At 41.0% G+C, this 21,079-nt stretch overlaps 1 protein-coding gene across 1 annotated transcript in view; it reads left to right on the forward strand.

The window, feature by feature from the left end:
- The window catches only part of CDC5L (cell division cycle 5 like), a 42,741-nt gene extending 40,185 nt beyond the window's left edge, over window positions 1-2,556 (forward strand). Inside the window, exons 15-16 of the mRNA XM_025991004.2 lie at window positions 1,173-1,385; window positions 2,127-2,556. Coding sequence (XP_025846789.1) covers window positions 1,173-1,385; window positions 2,127-2,231 — 318 coding nt within the window. The 3' untranslated portion in view covers window positions 2,232-2,556. The remainder of the gene's footprint in view (window positions 1-1,172; window positions 1,386-2,126) is intronic.
- The last annotated feature ends 18,523 nt before the right edge of the window (window positions 2,557-21,079 follow it).

Here is a 21,079-nt window from a genome sequence, read left to right on the forward strand (position 1 = left end):
TCAGAATGAGTTGAGTAGGCAGCCCATTTGTGCTCAGTATACATATTTAATAGGAAAACTGTCATCTCTCAATTTTATGGTGTCTTCACTTTTTAAAAACAAAAGCTTTTTTTTTTCCATTGCCAAACGTGACATTCCTTTTCCTTTATGAGTTTTATGCCAAATTTAGAATTAGAACATTATCAAAATAAACCAGTAGTTTTACTGTTTAAGGGGGTTACATTTTGATTACAACGATGCATGGCTCATCAGTTGGACATTATTCAGTTGTTAAAAATGTACTTGGATGTATAATACAGAAGTGCATTTTCCCTACTTTTATTGAGAAATTAATTGATATACATCACTGTAAAGGATGTTCAGTATGATGGTTTGATTTACATGTATTGTAAAATGATTATCATGATAGATTCTGTTAATATCCATCATCTCATATAGATAAAATATAAAGAGAAGAAAGAAGAAAAAATAAAAGAAAGGAAAAAAATTTCCTCTTGTGATCTTAAGGTTTACTCTCTTAACAAATTTCTTTATATCATACAGTAGTGTTGTAGTCATCATGTTGTATAGAAGTGCATTTTTGGGATAAAGATGGTGAAGATGAGTCTCTGCCAGTCCCCAGATCAATGCAGATTAATGATAGCAGAAGTGGGCAGCCCCGGTGGCTCAGCGGTTTAGCGCCACCTTCAGCCCAGGGCCTGATCCTGGAAACCTGATATCAAGTCCCTCCCATGTCGGGCTCCCTGTGTGGAGCCTGCTTCTCCCTCTGCCTGTGTCTCTGCCTCTCTCTCTCTCTCTCTCTCTCTCTGTCTTTCATGAATAAATAAATAAATCTTAAAAAAAAATGATAGAAGTTATTTTCAGGAGTAGAGATTAGTTTTCTTATACTATGAAATTCAAGCTTGCTTTGAACTTGAATCATGGGTCAAGTTATAGATACTGTTATATATATATTATAGATATATCAAGTTATTACAGATAATGTGGGACTAAACTATGAAACCTTTCTAGTGCAAGACAAATACTTCTTAGGCCAAATTTTGTGGTACAGTAGCTAAAATACACGAAATTCTAATGTACTTTTGCTTTGAGGAGGTAAATAGTGCCTTTTTAAGTTGTTATTTAACCTGCTTTTCTCACGTCTACTGATGTGATCTTATCTCAACCCCCAGATAAACAGGGGTCACATGACAACGGAAGCCAAGAGAGCTGCAAAGATGGAGAAGAAGATGAAAATTTTGCTTGGGGGTTACCAATCTCGTGCTATGGGGCTCATGAAACAGTTGAATGACTTATGGGACCAAATTGAGCAGGCTTACCTGGAGTTACGCACTTTTGAAGAACTCAAGAAACATGAAGATTCTGCTATTCCCCGGAGGCTAGAGGTAACACTATTGCCTTGTAGCATTGCTTAAAAAGAGAACTGCAAAGAATTACCAGGGCTTTCTGTTTTTTTTTTTTTTCCTGTGCAGTCTACCTCTGAAGTTGATACTGTCTGGCTTTTCTCAGTGAGAGCCTGAAGTTTTTGACTTTCTTATCTAGAATTGTCTGTGTATAGATGGATAGACCAGGCCTATGGTGGATACAGTGGCTTTTCCTTTACTTATTTTTGGTTTATATATCGATACACTGAGGAATAGAATAACCCTTGTGATTTGTGCCCCTGAAACTTAATTGCATCCCGTTCTTATAGCTCTCTGAGGTACATTAAACCAGTGTCTGTTTTATAATTTAGGATGCTAGAAATATAGCTGGTCATTCTAAAGCATGGAATTCCTTTGGCCCTATTTAATGTAACTTTATTTCCCAAGTGTGCATAATAGTCACTGATCAGATAAAGAGCAGTCAGGGCTTACTGAAGTGCACTTGTGGGTATTGATAGGACAATAGTGGCTGTTTGTTTGAGATGGCAGCAGAGATTTTAGTCTGCTAAAATCAAGATGATAGTCGTTTGACCAAAGAATGGTTGCAGTACAAGTTTTTATAGCACAAGTTTACTTCTTTCTCTGACGGAATACTTAGACTCTTAAGAGTCATGACTTAGCTGTTTGTAAGATGATAAGGTATTTTTAATTCTCACTGTGCTTTCATATGAACTAATTACTTAATATTTTTGTCTCTTCAAGTGTCTGAAAGAAGATGTTCAGCGACAACAGGAAAGAGAAAAAGAACTTCAGCATAGATATGCTGACTTGCTGCTGGAGAAAGAGACTTTAAAGTCCAAATTCTGAAGCATAGTTTATATTCTGTCACAAGATGAATTAATTGCTGGTTTTCATACTCTGGAAGGCTGAAACTGATGATTATCTTCATTGACAAATTTGCCCAAATCTGTGGTTTTTCAGTTGTTTATTTTAAATGATATTGATCTTACACAGTCTATGTATAAAGACTTTAACTCCACAGGACATTTTAGGGTTTAAATTATTAAGACGATCATTCTTTTAGCAGTGTCATATTTGCAAAATTTTTTTAGTTTTGGCCTTTAATTTTAAAAGCCTGATTTTAAAGTGCTGCCTGTGAGTAAACTCTTGAATAAAAACAAAATATAAAAAATTGAGAGTGTAGCCTTTTGTTTCAAGTAATTACATACTTAGAGTGCCCACAAAACAGCAAGTATGTCCTCTGTGTCATATTTAATGAGTAACTCTTGGGTAATCAAAATGGCGATTCAGTATCTTAATTCCTTAAGAGGAGTCATTTTGTGGCTTTGTTAGTTGTAGCATAGAGTACTCATTCTCATTACACTGACAAGATAGTTTAACATTTTAACACCTCAGTTGTTGTTTTTTTCCAGTATAACTTTAGGGAATGTCTCTTCTCTGCCCAGCTACTTACACAATTTATGGATTAGGACTCAAAAGGTTCAATTTTTTTTGACCAATTCTTTTCTTGTAAATGTCTTTTTGACAAAGGCATGTTAAAGATTAATTTCAGTAAGGCTGTTGGGCTTTATTAAAGGTTTGTGTTTATCTTAATTAGGCTGGTGTAGAATTTGGGGAATAGGTAGGAGTGAGAAGACCTGACTTTATAATTCACATAAAATCATTTGGGACATCTATTAGTTGGCTACAACAATATGTTGGACTCTCCAGGCAAATTTCCCAATCTTAAGAATCCTAGGGACTAAAAGGAGGGAAAGAAGGATTCATTGATTCATTCATTCATCAGATATTTATTAACTATATACCCAGTGTCAGAGTTGTGGTGATAGGACTCCTTTTTTTTTGTGGTGCTTATAGTCTATTGGGAATTTTAGGCGATTAAAATTCAGGTATTTGTTGAGTGACCCTTCTTATGTGCTAGGCATTTAAGTGTTGGAGATAAATAGTTAAAAACTTCTTGCTGTCATGGAGGTGACATTAGTGGGAGGAGATACTCAGTATACTGGGAAAATGGTATCAGATCATGAACTTTGATTCTAAAGAGGGAATTAAAATAGGGTGATGGGAGATAGCGACTGGGTAGCTACTTTAGGCTGGATGGTCAGAAGAGCTCTTTGAGGAGGTAACATTTAAGATAAGATGTGATTAACATCTTAGGAGGAGCCATTCTGGTGCCACTCAAGAGCAGTGCCAGCAGAGAGAAGAACTAGCACAAAGCCCCTTTGGAGCATTTGAGGAATAGAAAGGACGACAATGTAGCTAAAGTGTCAAGGATGGCATCTGAGTAAGGCCTAGGTATATATTAGGGGCATATTTATAAGCCTTGGTAAGAAATAGGGATTTTATTCTATTATGGGAAGCTATGAGAAGATTCTGAGCAAAGGAATGACATGATTAGAGTTGGTTTAGAAACACTGTATAAAGTCTCATCAGGCTGAAGACAGGGAAGGCAGTTAGTTGAGGAACATGAAATGGGAATTCAGGCAAACAGTAATACTCTCAAACCAAGACAGAGGCAGTCCTGGTGGGGACAGGTGCAAAGATTTGAGTGGTGGTAATTCTGTAGTCTCATCAGACTATATATTTTTCTAGTATCTAGTGACTGAATTCTAGTACTTTTTTTGGTAATTTCGCATGAGTTTTCTAGAAAACATTTTGATATCTGTGAATTATGATAGTGTTTCTTCTAGTTTAATTTTTGTTGCATGTTTTGTTGGCAGAAATGTTTAGAACAGTGTTAAATAAGAGTGATGATGGTAGATGTTTTGTTTCTGATTTTAATGGGAATGTCCATAGTATTTTACTTTGTGGCTGGCTGTTTTGAGTTCTTTATCTAGAAAGGAAATAATCCCCCCTTTTTTAGTTTCTAAAGAATTTGAATCAGGATTGGCTCTGGAATTTTGTTGCACATGCTTTTTGGATATCTCTTAAGATGACGATCACAGGTCACCTCCCCCCCCCCCCCCCCATTTAATTTGTTGATGACATATCAATAGATCTTCCAGTGTTAAACCATATTTGAAACCCTGGAGTCAGGTAGAATAATTACAAAAACTTTTTTTTGGTAAGATTTACATTTTACTTGCATCTTTGTAGACTTGAATCATATGGATTTAGAATTGTTGGCCTAATAATGTAGATTCACTTTGTTTTCAAAATTTGAAGTAACGCACATACTAGTGCAGCTACAACTGGTAAACAGCTCTGCCATCATCTTTGTACCCCATAAAACCCAGGCAGGGTTCCTTACCAGCAGCACTCTCGAGTGTGATTTTGGTAACTGTTTCCACATTCACATTTATCTTACTCTCCTACAGGCATTCATTATGTGGTCATGTTAAAACTAGTGTTGAAAAGCATGTTTAAGTCTCAGCAACTTTGGGACAGAAATTAAATATGATATAGAGCCAATAAAAACACCAGCATGAGTGAGATCTCCTCTTTGAAATATTAGAAATAATGCTGAGATAAGAAAACACAGTCTCCAAAGAAAAAATAGCATAACAGCAAGTGTAGACTTACGCTGTCCAACCATTTTATCCTCCCTATTTTTATATCTATTTTTCTGGGAAAATTAGTTGTGAAGTATGTGATGTTCTGCGATGCATGTCTCCTAAAATGTGACTGCCTATTGGCCCTATAAAATTTGATTTGCTAATAGGTTATTCAGGAAAATTGCATTTTTATGTAAGTGAATTTAGTCTTTTGGGCTGTTGTCTTTTTTTTTTTTTTTTTTTTTTGAAGTAGGCTCCGCACCCAGTGTCAAGCCCAAATGCAGAGGTTGAACTTGCAACCCTGAAATCAAGACCTGAGCTGAGATCAAGAGTCGGATGCTCACCCTACTGAGCTGCCTAGGTGTCCCAGTCTAATTTTTGACATAGAGATTTTGCTAGCTGTTTAAGGTCGATAGGATAACTGTGTATATTTTTCTTTGCATCGAGCAGTTATATCATTGGAGTGATTTGTTCCATTAAAGATTGAAGGATGGCTTTCATGAAACTTTTGAATTGAAAGTTACTCCCCCTTTTGGGAAGTAATTTCTTGATAATTTCTTCTGCAACTGTGTTATCTGTTTTTAAATTCAAGTATCTTTAAATTTGATTTTAAAATTTTGTTTTAAAATGTATTTCTCCTTTTGTGCTATTTGCTAGATTTAACTAATTTATACTTTTTCCTGAAAACTTAATTTTGTTGAAATTTAACTCACTTATTTGCAGAGAATTTTAATAGAGAGTAAGAAATCTATATTAAGTTTGCTACTTCTAAGTTATAAGAAATTGACCTTAGTTTTACCATTCCTTATTTTTTTCTTGATTTGACTTGTTAAAGGTAATCTTTTTCCCTTCAGAAAAATCTGGTGTTTGGATTTATCACTTGTGATTTGTTTTGAAATATATTAATTTCTCATTTATATGTATTTCTTTTGTTTTCTGTAGAGTTTTTTGCCTTGTAACTTTTTGAGTCTGATGTTTAATTTTTGTTTTTATTTGTATACTAATGAAGGGTTTTGATTATCTCTAATTTCAAATATGTTCACATCCCAGCTACATTGTTGAGTCTTGTTTTCTAAGTAGTTTATCATTCTGTTTTAAAATTTTGGTTAAATAAGAATATTTAAAAATTTCTGTGTGGTTGGCTTTTTTTTTTTTAATTGTTGCTACTTGTAGCATTTTTATATTGTAGCAAAGAAATATGTCTTCTGTAATTTCTGCTTTTTAGAATTGAGGTTTTGGGGCCCAGCATTTAAAAAAAAACATTGGATGTTTTAAGTGAAGCTTTATTGTTTGTGTGGGACAGAGATGGACATTCACTCAACCACTTCAATTATATTTTCTTATTTTGGGGTGTAAACTACATAGACTAATAGTGTTGTCTTAAAGTTTTCTAGATAGTTCTTTTTCTCAATTTCATCTTGTCTGTCTAGAGCTTTTGCTTCCTATATTTTGATACTGTTTTTAGTATGTAAATCCTTAGGTCTCTTAAGGGTCATAAGAAGACTTAACTAGTCTATAAAGTTATTCTTTTTCTCCTTTATACTTTTGCTTTGAAATTTACCTCTTTGAGATTGAAATATTCTTTTTTTGTTTATATTTGCTTGATAAGTTTTTTTTTTTAACTTTTATATAATTTTGTTTGTTTGTTTCTAAACAGCATGTCTTGCTGGATTTTATATTTCAGCCCATTTGGAGAGTTTTTGCAATTTAATAGGGGAGACTAATCCATTTGCTTTTATGTTAATTACTGACTTTGGTCTTCTGTGATCATGTTTTATGCTTTCTCACTGATTCCTCTCATTTCCTAAATGGACTGTAATGTCCTGGGCTTTAATTTTCTTAGTGATTTAGGAAATAGGCATTCTCTTTTAAGTTTTACAGATGATGATGGTATCATTTAGGGTTCAGGATCCAATCAAGAGAAAGAAACTGTACCAGTAATTTGAACAAGGAAATTTAATATGAAGAATTATTAACTAGTAACAGGAGATTAATTACTAAGAGGGGCAAAGACAACTCTAAAGAATATAGGACTAACAGATGTAGAGAGGAGCCACTACTTGTAGACTGAGAGTACTTAAGAAGGAAACATTCTTGTTTATGGGCAAATAATATTCTGTGCGTGCATGTGGACGTGTGTGTGTATCACATTGTTATCTATTCATCCATTGATTATCTGGGTTGTTTCCACATCTTGGGTATTGTAAATAATAGTGTAGTGAACATAGGGGTGCAGATACCTTTTGGGGTTAGTGTTTTCATTTTCTTTGGGTAAATACCCTAAAGTGGAACTGCTGAATCATATGGTGGTTCTATTTTTAATTTTTTGATGCAACTCCATACTGTTTTTTTTATAGTGGCTGCACCAGTTTGCATTCCTGCAAACCGTGCATGGGGGTTCCTTTTTCTCCACATCCTTGCCAGCACTTACTATTTCTTGTCTTCTTGATTACTAACCATTCTGACAGATGTGAGGTGATGTCTCATTATGGTGTTGTTTTGCATTTCCCTGATAATTAATGATGATGAGCATCTTTTCATGTGCCCTTTGGCCATCTGTCTATTTAGGTCCTTTGCGCATTTTTAATCGTTTGTTTTTTTGCTATTGAGTTGTATTGAGTTCTTTATATATTTTAGGTATGAATCCCTTACCAGATAGATGATTTGCAAATATTTTCTCCCATCCAGTAGCTTCCCTTTTCATTTTGTTGATGGTTTCATTTGCTATTTTAAGTTTGATGTAGCCCCACTTGTTTATTTTTTTGCTTTTGTTGCTTTTGGTGTCAGATTAAAAAAAATCCTCACCAAGACCAATTATGCCAGGGAGCATACTGCCCATGTTTCTTCTAGGAGTTACATGGTTTCAGGGCTTTTATTTAATCCATTTTGAGTTAGTTTTTGTATATGGTATAAGATAGGAGTCCACTTTCATTCTTTTGCATGTGGCTGTCCAGTTTTCCCAGCACCATTTATTGAAGAGACTTGTTCTTTCCACAGTGTATACTCTTGGCTCTTTTGTTGTAAATCAGTCGGCCATATACTCATGGGTTTATTTCTGTGTTCTTTATTCTGTTCCATTGATCTTTAGGTCATCCATTGATCTGTAGGTCTTGTTTTTATGCCAACACCATACTGTTTTACTTACTATAGCTTTGCAGTATAGTTAGAAGTCAGGGAGTATATGGTGCTTTCAGTAAATAATTTACAGGTATGATGCACAAAAGATTTTTGGGGTCCTCAGGTTTTAAAAGTATAAAGAGATCTTGAGATCCTCACAAATTGAGAACTGCCAGTTTAGATTAAGGAACATCTGCTAAGAATCCACAGTTCTCTGGTCTTTGATCAGAAGTGTGGTGCTGAGGAAGAGGCTGGTGGTGGCTGTGTCCGGTGTGTGCAGTGTGTCACTGTCCTGTTCTTTATCATTCTTCGATTCTGAGGCTTTTCAACTTAAATAGCAGAAGTGACCAGTTAGATTTTGTTGCTTTTATTGTTTTTTTTTTTTCCTATCTTGATATTAGAGAGGTGAGCAAAATACAGTCACAGGGGAACCCATAGCAATTAGTGCAATGCAAATCTTTGCATATGGGGTGACTAAAATCTCATGAGGGGAAGGGATTTGCCCAAATAGTGAAATTGATGTTCGAGCCAAGTCCAGATTCTAGGCCTTCTGTTTCTACTGTAGCCAGCCACTGTGAGATCAGACATCTCAAACACAATGAATCCAAGGACACTTGTTAGTTTTTAAATAAAATAACCCCTTATATTACTGTATCTAATAAACTTCAGGGGCTCATCACCCTGAACACTGGCATAAACTGAAGTTTTAAAGAAATTCTCTTTTTTAATAATGTACCTTTCATAAATAATCACAAATAATTATGGAGGTTCTTTCTGTACCTTGGGAGTGTATCTTGTACTGATTGCCCTTAAAACAGATTTCATGGAAGAGCAATTGTGATCCTTTCCCACCACCATCACTTGATCTTCTGCCTCTGTGCCCCTCTTTGCAGAGAACATTTAGCAGAATGTACCTGAAGATTGTCCTGCTATAGTGAAGTGGCCAAAAAACAGAAGTTGGGCCAGGTTTTAGAAGTGATCTGTATGGCTTGCCTCCAGGAGGCACATTATGGATTAATTGGAAGATCAAACATACAATTTACTCTCTGCTTCCAGAATAACCCTTGCAGGGAAACTTACTATTTGGTGGAGAGTAGAACAATTCAAACTATGTGGGTGATGGATACTTCATTACTCCCAAGGAGAACTCCCTAATCTCCCAGCGAAAAAGGTCAAGTCTGCCAACTATAGTTTTATTTAAAATTCCTCATTTGAGTAATAGTGAAAGGGAATATAAAGGAAGGGAAAAGAAATGTTGGGAAATATCAGGAAGGGAGACAGAACATAAAGACTCCTAACTCTGGGAAATGAACTAGGGGTGGTGGAAGGGGAGGAGGGCGGGAGGTGGGGGTGAATGGGTGACAGGCACTGAGGCGGACACTTGACGGGATGAGCACTGGGTGTTATTCTGTATGTTGGTAAATTGAACACCAATAAAAATTAATTTAAAAAAAAATTCCTTATTTGAGGAAGGAGACGTCAAGAAAACCTGCCCAGATTCAAGATTTGTTTGCTTGGGAAATCTAGAAGTTTTTAACATCCGTGGAAGTGTCCAGTGTCTGCCCTCCAAAGTTCAGAATTGGTTCATAAGCTGATAGAAGAAGAAAGAGGACGGCAGCCTTGTTTTAATTTGGTATTTGGCTATGGGAACTGAGGCTTGGCAGTGAGCCACTTCTGCTTGATGAGTTAAGAGCCTGAATGAATGAATGGCTTCTGAATCCTCACAAGATAGCCCCTTGGAGAATTGGGCTCAGAGGGAAGGTGGGGATCTTAGCAGTGATGAGCCTGCAGATGGGGACCAGGTGCTAAGCCAGGGGGACTTGGGGGCAGTCACCCTGCAGGAGCGATCATTTTCAGGGGGTGAGGGCCTGGAACTAGACAGTGGAACTACGGAGAATCATGACATAGATTCTTAGGTGGAATTAACTTCCAAGTCACCTTTGGTTTTCTGCTATTGCTTTGATGATAACCAAGTATTTTGTCCTTGCCTTTATTTTATTTTTTAAAGATTTTATTTATTCATGAGAGACACAGACAGAGGGAGAAGCAGGCTCCAGGCAGGGAGCCTGACATGGGACTCCATCCCAGGTCTCCAGGATCACGCCCTGGGCCAAAGGCAGGCAGGCGCTAAACCACTGAGCCACCCAGGGATCCCTATTCTTGCCTTTAATACTCGGTTCTGGAGTGACATGCTTGTTATGATTGGGTAGGGATGTGATGGCACACCTCCCAAATTCCAGTAGTCTCTGTCGGCCAATGGGGTGTGACCCTAAACACCCAGCTGTCTCAGCATTACCATGGCTCAAGTGCCACCTAGTGGAGTGGAGGAATTGTTTTAAGCCAGGGAACTAGCAACTGGGTTCAAACTTCATGACCTTCAAATCTCAGAAATAGAACATGTTCAATCTCAAGTGTCACTGCTATGTTCAAGCAAACTTGCTTCTTTGGAAGTCTTTATTTTGAACTAGATGAATTCCAAAATAATATTAGGCCCTAAAATCCCTAGCAGGTAATGAAGAAATAGAAACAATGGTTTTTCCTTGATGACACAGTAACAGCAAATATGTAAAGGAAAAACTTAAACAAAGCCAGTGCTGTCAGAGAAACAGGTTCATCTGACCTGAATCTTAACTCTCTCCCTCAACAGACTGAGCTGTTAATGCCTCACCATCTAGCCCTCATAGGGGCTCCCTGAGTACAGATGAGGCCACGAAGGTCTGTCTGCATTTCTCTCACATGGTACCTGTGAAGTGGTTCTAAAGTACCATGATTGGATGGATACCTACCATTTACATCGACGTAGATGGAATGGGAGGGTATTACGCTGTGTGATATACATCAGTCAGAAAAAGACAATAGAAAGAAATAGTGAAAGAGACCATAAGGGAAGGAGGAGAAACTGAGTGGGGGTAAAATTAGAGAGGCAGACGAACCATGAGAGACTCCTCTAACTCTGGGAAACAAGGGGTTTGCAGAAGGGGTGGAGGTTGGGAGAATGGGGTGACTGGGTTACAGGCATTAAGGAGGGCACATGACGTGATGAGCACTGGGTGTTCTACTATATGTTGGCAAATTTAAATAAAAAAAACTACCATGATTGATCGTGGAGCAATTTTGTAAGGGTCAGGGTGCATGTGTGTGTACTTCTCCCGAGTAGCCCCTTAGGAAGACATGCGCTTATTGCCAACAATGCTGCCACTGCTTTAAAAAAAAGTCTTTGGAACTGCTTATTGGAATTGTTTCGAATTTCTTCAGTGGTGCTCAGGAAAGACCAACTTGGAGGCCACTTCTATAGTGGAGCTGGGAAGAAGAGAGAGGGAGGCAGGAAGACTGGTGAGAAGTTATTGCTGGAGCCCAAGGTGGGGTTACCCCAAGATGACAAGGGTGGAGGCAATGAAGACAGAAGAATTCAAGAGGTTTTGTGAAGGCAGAATTGAAAAGTGTCAGTACCTGGATATGGAGGCAGAAAAAATAGCTCTGGGTTGGTCGTCTCTGACAGAAGATGTGGAGAAACTGATTTTGGAGAAAAGATGAAAATTTGCTTCTAGTGGAACTATCAAGCAGGCATTGGGTCTGGAGGTCAAGAGGACTGTCCTTACTGGAGACCGATCTGTACTTATTTATGAAACAAACATTGTAATGTGTCTGTAATAACAATTTGTGTTTTAGTAAGCACCTGTCAGATGCAGACAGTGCTAAATGCCTGTGCGTTAACTTAATCCTCACAAAAATAAAAAGTGTAGGAGTGCTCATATCCTCATTTTTTAAAAAAGATTTTATTTATTCATGAGAGACTTAGAGAGGCAGAGACATAGGCAGAGGGAGAAGCAGGCTCCATGCAGGGAGCCCGACGTGAGACTCGATCCAAGGACCCTGGGATCATAACCTGAACCAAAGGCAGATGCTCAACCACTGAACCACTCAGGCATCCCTCCTTCCTTAAGGATGTCTGAAGGACATGAATATCCAAAGTTTTTCTCTGTAATAGCAAAGATTTCTTCTTTTACTATGAATTTAACTGCTTTTCAGAAATTGACAAAAGTCAACACACTAGATGTATAAAGGATCAGCAGCTTATAGCTCTGTTTTTCTTTTTTTCCTTTTTTTTTTTTTTTAAGATTTTGACAGGATCATGACACCTGACCCAAAGGCTCAACCACTGAGCCACACAGGTGTCCCTCATATCCTCAATCTTATAGATGCAGGTAAAGTGGTTTCAGAGGGCAAATTATACCCATTCCATCCCCAGTTAAGACTGAATTAGCGGGAAACAAGAAGAAATAAATGAAAACATCAACATTATTACTGATAAAACAAGACTGGAAGATGGGGCTTAGATTTGTGCTAAGAGAGGCTTCCTAGTACTTTCCCCCACCTAGCACAACCCCCTTAGGAGCCAGGGTGAATTTATGGAGCAGATGCATTCACTTAGACTTAGGAGAGATGCTCGCTCAGGGTTTTGGTCCTCTGTGTTTGGTTGGGTTTTGGCAACTTCACAACATTCTGTTGCTTGCCGATTGCAGTGGGTTCATTTATGAAGCCGGACTGATTTCCTAGAAGATAGGCTTCAGGATGATCATTTCAAGAGAAACTAGCAGGCAGGAGTGGGCTGGGAGTCCAGGCACTGGAACCCACTGCTGGCTGTTCTCAAGGGATGGTCTCCATGAACTTCCGGAGCATTGTGGCCTGAAGCCTCACTATACAAAGTGTGGTCTCTGTCCCAGTGGCTTCAGCATCACTGGTGCCACTGAATGGGAGTCTGCATTTTAACATGATTCCCCACATGGTGTGCATGCACATTAAAGTTTGGGAAACTGCTGGAACCATACCCAGGAGCTGCCTTATCCATGAAGGAGAAGCTTGTTTTTCTCCTGCTTGCTTGCTCCCTGCTCTCGGGAAGCCTTGATTACTATTCTACTCCCTGCAGAGGCCTTCCTGCTCTGAAGGCTGCCGACCAGCCCTTCCTTCGATCACTCATTATATCAACAATTTGTCCGTTATTTGGGAGCAGTGAAAAAAGCCTTCTCAAAACATGCCCTGAAGCTCCTGGGGCTTATGTGATAACTTACTCAAACCAACCTGATACTTACTTCATTTCCCTGCATAATCCACTCCAAAGAGTTTTTAAAAAGCAATTTTCTGAAACCTTTGGATAGGCCATTTGTTTCAGTATAAGACTTTTCCCCCAGAGGGATTTGTGATTATAACTGGAGTGAGAAAACTCTGTTATTAGAAATAATATTTGGCCCAAGAAAACTCTAGAGAACTTGGGTTGAGGGGGGAATGATAGAAAGGGCAGGGGGAGTTACAGGGTGAGGATGGGGAAAACAAGGACTCTTGCTGTATCTGTAAGTTACCATTTTTGTACTTTTTGTCAAAGAGAGAAATTCAAGGAAAAATAAAGGTTCAGAAAGGTGCTGGTTCTAGAACTACACTGTCCAATATGCGGACCTCAGCTACATATAGCTGTTAAAATGAACATTGTAATTACATTTAATAAAATTATATTCAGTCATTCTAGCCACATTTTAAGAGCTTTAAGAAAGTTCTTTTGGGCAATGCTATTCTAGAAAGTCATATAAGGTTGGCATATTGGCTGCTAGCATGTAGTAGTTAAATTATTATTATTTTAAAGATTTTATTTATTTGAGAGCAAGAACATGAGCAGGGGGAGGAGTAGAGGGTGAAGCAGACTCCCTGCTGAGCAGGGAGCCCAACGTGGGGACTCGTGGGGCTCCATGCCAGGATCCTGGGATCGTGACCTGAGCTGAAAGCAGACGCTTAACCGACTGAGTCCTGGGCGCCCTGAGACTTTGTGAGGCTTTGAAGACAAAACAAGAGCATCTGTGTTCATTTTGTTCAAGTGCTAAGTTGCTGTGGGCCATGTCCTGAGCCCAAAGCCAAAGATCTGGTTTCATTGTCTGCCCTGTGTCACACCTAACAATGGGGAATGCTGGCCGTCTCATTCCGTAACGACAGTGTGTGTGTGTCACACTGACTGTGCTTGGGCACCAGAGAGAGGGAGAGAGATGGAGTGGGTTGGAGTTGCACACGGGGCTTCGAAGATGAAAACTCACGCATCCTCATTCAGTTAAATGCAATGGCAACAACAAAAGCAAATGACAACAATAACAAAAAATACACTCTTGTCACCCTGCACTTCCAATAATGTGAGTATTATCCTCTCTAGAAGAAAACTGGCATGGTGAGCATGACACAAGTGAACCATTTATGTATTTATTTGAGAGAGAGTACAAGCAGGGGCAGGGGGAGGGGGAGGGACAAGCAGACCCCACACTGAGCATTGAGTGTGGAGCCCGACATGGGGCTTGATCTCACCACCCTGAGATCATGACCTGGGCCTAAATTGAGAGTCTGACCCCTAGCCGGCTGAGCCACCAGGGCACCCCCCAGAAGTGAACTCTTTAAACTGAATTGGAATATGAAGTTATACAAGTTTAGTGTTGCTTTTGAGATTCAATTTTAACAGGTTCGAAACTAACCCTGATGTGGGCTGTTTTATATAACACAGCCTCAGTCTGGCAGCTCGGCAAAATGGTATTTTCAAACACAAAGATACTCACGTTCTTCTACGTGACATTTTCCACAGCTCAACGTTTTATGTACAGGTTTGCACATATAAAATGTGTCTGTACATTTCCTACCTAAAATCCAAAGCACTTTGTCTTTGCAGGTTTTCCCTCTGCCCGTAAGAAGCTTTTTTCCCTTTGACTCGTTTAGTCAGCACTGTTGATTGGTTCTCCTTGGACACAAGTAAAACAGTGTCTAGAATTCACTCTCTGTGTGTTGGTCTTCGATAATGTATTTTAGTGTATTTCAAACCCATTTGAGATCACATGGACACTGTGTGATCCTAGGTACAGCCTTGCTTACTAAACCGTACTGACGTGGGTGAGAGACAGGGGCTAAAGGGCATTCATGGTTCAGCCCACTTCTCTCTCTCTCTCTCTCTCTTTTTTTTAAGATTTTATTTATTTATTCATGAGACACACCGAGAGACACACAGAGAGAGAAGCAGAGACACAGGCAGAGGGAGAAGCAGGCTCCATGCAGGGGGCCCGATGTGGGACTCGATCCCGGGACCAGGAACATGCCCTGAGCCAAAGATAGACACTCAACCACTGAGCCACCCAGGTGCCCCTCAGCACATGTCTCAGTCTCGTGGGTGCGTGCTTGGTCATCTCGATCCCGGGTATACGGAGGTCACCACCAGAGGACAGTGACCTCCCCACACATTTTCAAACAAGCCCAGCAAATGCCAATCCATCCAAAACCCTGGACATTCCCCCACACCACATAAAGGACAGAGTGATTTTTCACTGTCTTTGAGAGTCAGCACGGGGTGTACAGACCTGTCTAGGCCCCGTAGGACATTTGAAAAAGTCAGAATAAGCTTGCAAACCTTAATTTCTCTGCATTTCCTCAACTACATGACCAGAGCACCAATTTCTGTGTCACTGGGCTGGAAAGAAGCAGGAGGGCAGTTCTGGGGCTGTATCAGCACAGTGGCAGAGGAAAAAAAAAATCATATCCGGTAATACAGAGTGGAACAAGAATGCCTGCAAAATGCTCTTTTGAAGGAGCAATAACACATCTAGGAATATCTGCCTGTGGATCCAGCAGCAGTGCAAGGGAAATCCACTGCAGCCCAGTGTTTAGGAAACAACTGAGATGTTCATACAAGGATTCAACTCATCATGGCAATACCCATGCCATGGAGCACTCTACAGTCCTGTGCCCTGGGGCTGGGGGAGCTGGGGGCCTCACCCCTGCTTCAGGCTGGTCTTTGTCCTCTCACTAGGCCCTGTGCCAGTCCAGCAAGGCCAGCTTTGGCCCACCCTACCCCGCTCAGTCCTCTGTCACCCATGGTGCTGCTGACAGGCATCCGGTTGCATGTATTTTAGACCTCATGTCTCCCCGTGTCTCATCTTAGCTGGATCATGAGCTGCTTTGAACCATGTTTTCTCAAGGATCTCCCCAAAAAAGTTACTTGCATGTCTAAATATCTTGCTCACTCTTTCTCTGTATCTGACTCTGTTTCTCCATCTCTGTGTGTCTCTTCCCCTTCTCCCTCTTGTTTCCTGACCCCTCTGGCCCACAAACACCAGATCCCCTTGTCAGTCTCCTACTCCCAACACCCGTGGCAACAGATGAGCCTCAAGTCTGGAAGTTAGTAAACAATTACTTTGGCTGCACTGGACAGAAGGGAATGGGAAGAGGGAGTCACTGAGAACTTTCCTGGGAATGAGAACAAGTTCTTTTCTTAAACTCACGTGTCCTGGGCTTGAGGCCTGCCTCTGCTTATTGTCAGGCTGTGTGACTTGGGGCAAATTGCTTGATGTCTCTGAACTTCTCTGTGTGAGATGCTGCTGTTCTGCTCTCATGGATTGTCATGAGAGTCACGTTAGTGTGGCTTGTGAGCTGCTGAGCACCCACACCTGCACAGCTTCCTTATCACACCATGCTCTTCACAGCTTCTTGACCGGAGCTCATGGAGAAAGAAAGATCCTAGAGAAAGCCTCATGCCAGGTTCAGAGCCCAAGCATAGTACTGTGGAAGAAAAGCGGACTTGGCTGGGGAGGCCGGGAGTGCCTGCAGACTCATCATTCCACAGCGTCTTGACTCAGAAGTCCTTGGCATTGGTTTGTATCTGAGTGAGTAGATGTGCTGATTACTTGTACTTGGTGAACCAAAAGCTCAACCAAAATATGTTCCTTTGTGGTATTTAAACAAATTAACAGGAAGAGCAGTGTGGGGGTGATGAGTGTGGAAATACATTTCAGTTGGAGTTTTCAACCCTTAACACATATGTTCTGAAAGCCACGCTGCAAAAACACGCTTCTGGCAACTGTATAGTTAGCTGGGTGATGACCTTCCCTCCCCCATGCTGATGGGGGAGAAGGGAGGGTGGCATTTGTCCCCGGCAGGACGGGCAGCAGTGTGGAAAGAGCTCTGGGTTCATGTGGCCTCTACCACGAAAGAGCTGTGTGACCTTGGGTAGGTTACCTGACTTCTCTGAGCTTTAGTCTCTTCTGCTTGTAAAGGGGGGACCTCCTTTACAGGGTCTTGTGAAGAGTAAATGTAAAGTGTCTAAGACCGCAGCCGGCACGCAGCAGGCCTCCAGTCAATGGTAGGTGTTACTGTCACTTAATACACCCAGCAACGGGAAACAGAACCAAACCACTGTTACTTTGGGGTTTTCTGTTACAGCTGAACTTAATCCTGACTAATACAGTTACTTGACAAATAAATTCCCCACATCTCTTAGGAAACGAATCCAAAGTTACAAGCCCCAGACTTCCTACACACGGCCTAGACTTTAAGCCTGTTTTGTATTTTTCCAAAATAACTCCCACTTTCTCAGTTAACATGCTCAGAACTCTGGCGGTTAAGTTTTCAAGTCCACATGTAAAAGACCCATCTGTCTTGGTTTTGGCCAGTAGGATGTAAGCAGAAATGCAGGTGAGAGATGTGTTCTTAAAAAAGAGGCCATGTCCCCTTCTTCCCATTTTCCATACTGTTTTTATTTGCAGCACTTATAACACCAAATGTAGGGGTTTTGTTTCCCACACCAGCCAATTCTCTGGTTCTCTGGACACCAACTGGGTGTCCTACAGTTCAGGTCAGTTCTGATGCTACTGATCTAGGGTCAGCATCAGATCCTGCAAACTAAGGACACGGTCCCGCAAGACTTCAGATGCCAGTCACACGTCCCGGGTTGCCACCTGGGCTTCTGACCGAGTGGCTACAAATTGGGGTTCCCATGACCCCCTCAGTTTTGACAGTTTGCTAGAATGGTTCACAGAACTCAAGAAAGCACTTCACTTACTATTGCTGGTTTATTATAAAGGATATGATAAAGGATCCTTGTGAGCAGTCAGAAGAAGAGGTTACATATGGTGAAATCTGGAAAGTTCCCAAACACAGGCGCTTCTGCCCCCAAGGAGTTGCGGTACCTTACCCTCCCAGCATGTGGATGCAGTCACATTCTGGAAGCTCTCCGAATCCTGTGATTTAGGAGTTGTTAAGGAGGTTCCATGTGCTGGCACGATTGATTAAATCATAATCAATTCGTGACTGCACTCAACCTCCAGCCCCTTACCCTCGCTGAAGGTGGGGGATGGGCTGAAAGGTCCACTCTAATCACAGGTTGGTTCCTCCTGCCATCAGCTCTCCATCCCGAAGCTATCCAGGGGATCGCCAAGAGTCACCTCATTAGTGTAACTCATGTATGCTCTAAAGGGTCTTGTTATGAACAACAAGACACTCTCATCACCCCTACCACTCAGGAAGTCTGAAGAGCTCTTAGGAGCCTTGTGCCAGGAACTGAGGTCATGGCACAGTAGCTACTGTACCACAAGGAGATACTGAGCAAGGAAGCCAAGCTTGGGTAAGAACAGAATAAAAAAGGTCCCGAGGTCCTTGACACCACTAGTCCCAGTTTGACCATCTCTAGACTTGTAGAACATGCAAAGTTAACCCTAAAGGGGCAGATGATTTCTTTTAATGCGCTACTTAAAACTCAGTAGTTGTAGCCAGGCTTCCAGCACCTGCTGAGGTTGGGTCAGCTGTCAATGAGTGAGAGAAATGGGAAGAAGTACACCAGCCTTAGGAGCCGAATGTAACGGTATGATCCATGAGATGAGGCTGAACAGTAGAATTTGCCTGATGGGGGGCCCATATACCAGTGGTCTTGGCATAGTTTCCACTGTGTGAATTGTGTTGAGTTGTGAATTTGGGGGCAACTGGCCATCAGCCAGAAGAGACTCAAACACATGATGTGGGAGAGCCAGTTGAGGAAAGACCTGATCGGATGGGTTGGAATGAGACAAAAGCCCAAGTTAAGTTTCCTGGGGCTGCCGTAGCCAAGTTCTGGCACAATAGAAATGTTTCATGGTTCTGGAGGCCTGAAAGCCAAGATCAAGGTGTTGGTAGGGTTGGTTCCTTCTTCTGTACCTTTCTCTTAGCTTCTGGTGATTTACTGGCAATCTTTGGCATTCTGTGTCTTTTTTTTTTTTTTTTTTTTTTTTTTTTTTAGAGAGAGAGAGAGAGAGAGAAAGCACAAGTGGGGGGGAGGTGGGCGGAGGGAGAGGGAGAAGCAGACTCCTCACTGAGCAAGGAGCCCGATGTATGTGAGGCTCGATCCCAGGACCCTGGACTTATGACCTGAGTGCAAGGCAGTCACTCAACAGACTAAGTCATCCAGGCGACCCATTATTCCTTGTCTTGTAGACACACCAGCCCTATCTGTTTTTATCTTCACATGGTGTTCTCACTGTGTGCATTCATTCTTCTGTGTCCAAATTTCCCCCCTTTATAAGGACACAATCATATTAAATTAGGGCCCAGTCTACAATGACCTCGTTTTACTCGCTCATCTGCCAAGACACTATTCCCAAATAGTGGGGATAGTCCTGGGGGATAGGACTTCAACATCTTTGGGGGGGTGTGGAATACAATTCAACCTATAACAAGCCCTCTTTTAGTGCTTGGAGGTTGTCACATGAAAGAGGCTTAATTTGCTCGCACATGACCTCAAGGGAGGAGAGAAGCAGGACCAGGGTGGCATTTCCATGGAGGCAGATAACAGAAGGTGCAGGGCTGAGCCTCACAGGTTCTGGGCCTCTGGCTCTTCTCTGTGTAGCTCCTCTCCTCTCCTCTCCTGCTTGTACCTGAGAACCGGTCCCCCCGCCCCCACTCCAGTCCCGATCTAAGCAAAAACAAAGCTGCAAATAAATTATTGACCAAGTAATATATCATCTACACTGGAACCCTTCTGAGTGTGACAGTGGTGTGAGTGGTGGGAACAGTCAGCAAGGGAGTACACTGACTCAAGTATGAAAGTAACAAGAGCAACAAGAAAATAAAATAAAAACTGGCTTTTCATGATCACTGGGCATCAGCAACAAGCAGTTCCAAACCATGGTGGTGGTAAGTACTCCTTGGCTTATGTCACAAACAATGGCCATTGTTAGTTGTTGTAACCTACAAGTGAGCTTTAAATTAGCTTGTTTTAATTTCTTCTCCTTTAAGAAATAAATATTGTATTCTCCCTGGAAGTTAGTTTGGAGAGTGCCCCAGGTCTACAGTTGGCCCCCGACCCATGGGAACTGACTGTGTATACATTCGTTTAGAGAAGAAGTTCACAGCTCCCCAAAATCATTCAGGCTTGATGAGCAATTCATGCCTCCTCTCCACTGCCTGGGTGAGTGCTCCTGCCTTTTTTTTTTTTTTTAAGATTTTATTTATTTATTCATGAGAGACACAGAGAGAGGCAGAGACACAGGCAGAGGGAGAAGCAGGCTCCGTGCAGGGAGCCCCATGTGGGACTCCATCCCAGGACCCTGGGATCACACCCTGGGCCCAAGGCAGATAGATACTCAACTGCAGAGCCACCCAGGTGCCCCCTGAGTGCTCCTGCTTTTAAACAATAGATTTGAAATGACACTGACAGCTCAATGATTATAAAGACAAAGAAACAGAACTTGAGTTACCCTGTAAGTCATTCTGTAGAATGACAGACTAAATTAAAACATACATTCTCTTTTAATCTCTCAGTTGTAGCACAAATGGTTCATGACACACATGTGATAATTTCCAAATTATTTGTTCACATTTAGGGACTCTTTGTGTGGGCTCTTGATAGATGTGGCTGACCCACTTGAACTCATGCACCTGCCTGGGCTTTGATTTGATGCAGGAAAGCTCTTCCAGAAATCTCTCTATTAAATTATAGTCATTAGGTAACTTGCAGCCTCTGTAAATGGGAAATCTTTCTGAATGTCGGTGATATAATAAATGACGCTGATCTCTTCTCAGATTCTGCTAATCTTACAGCAATTAAACATTTTCTAGGCCTTATGAAATTATCTCAGCATTCTAGATATTCCATATTTCCAATTATTCACAGCATCACTGAAAATTGTTCCTTGCAATGTCATGTGTAGTTAGGTCAAGTCCAATGTTTCAGGCAGATGAGAGGTAGTCCAGCACTCTTGGCTCTATTGGCGTGCGGGCTCTGTTGTCAGATTACTGTCAACTCTCGTTTCTATTAATTAAATT

This window comes from Vulpes vulpes, chromosome 1 (assembly GCF_048418805.1).
Source record: "Vulpes vulpes isolate BD-2025 chromosome 1, VulVul3, whole genome shotgun sequence".
NCBI lineage: Eukaryota > Metazoa > Chordata > Mammalia > Carnivora > Canidae > Vulpes > Vulpes vulpes.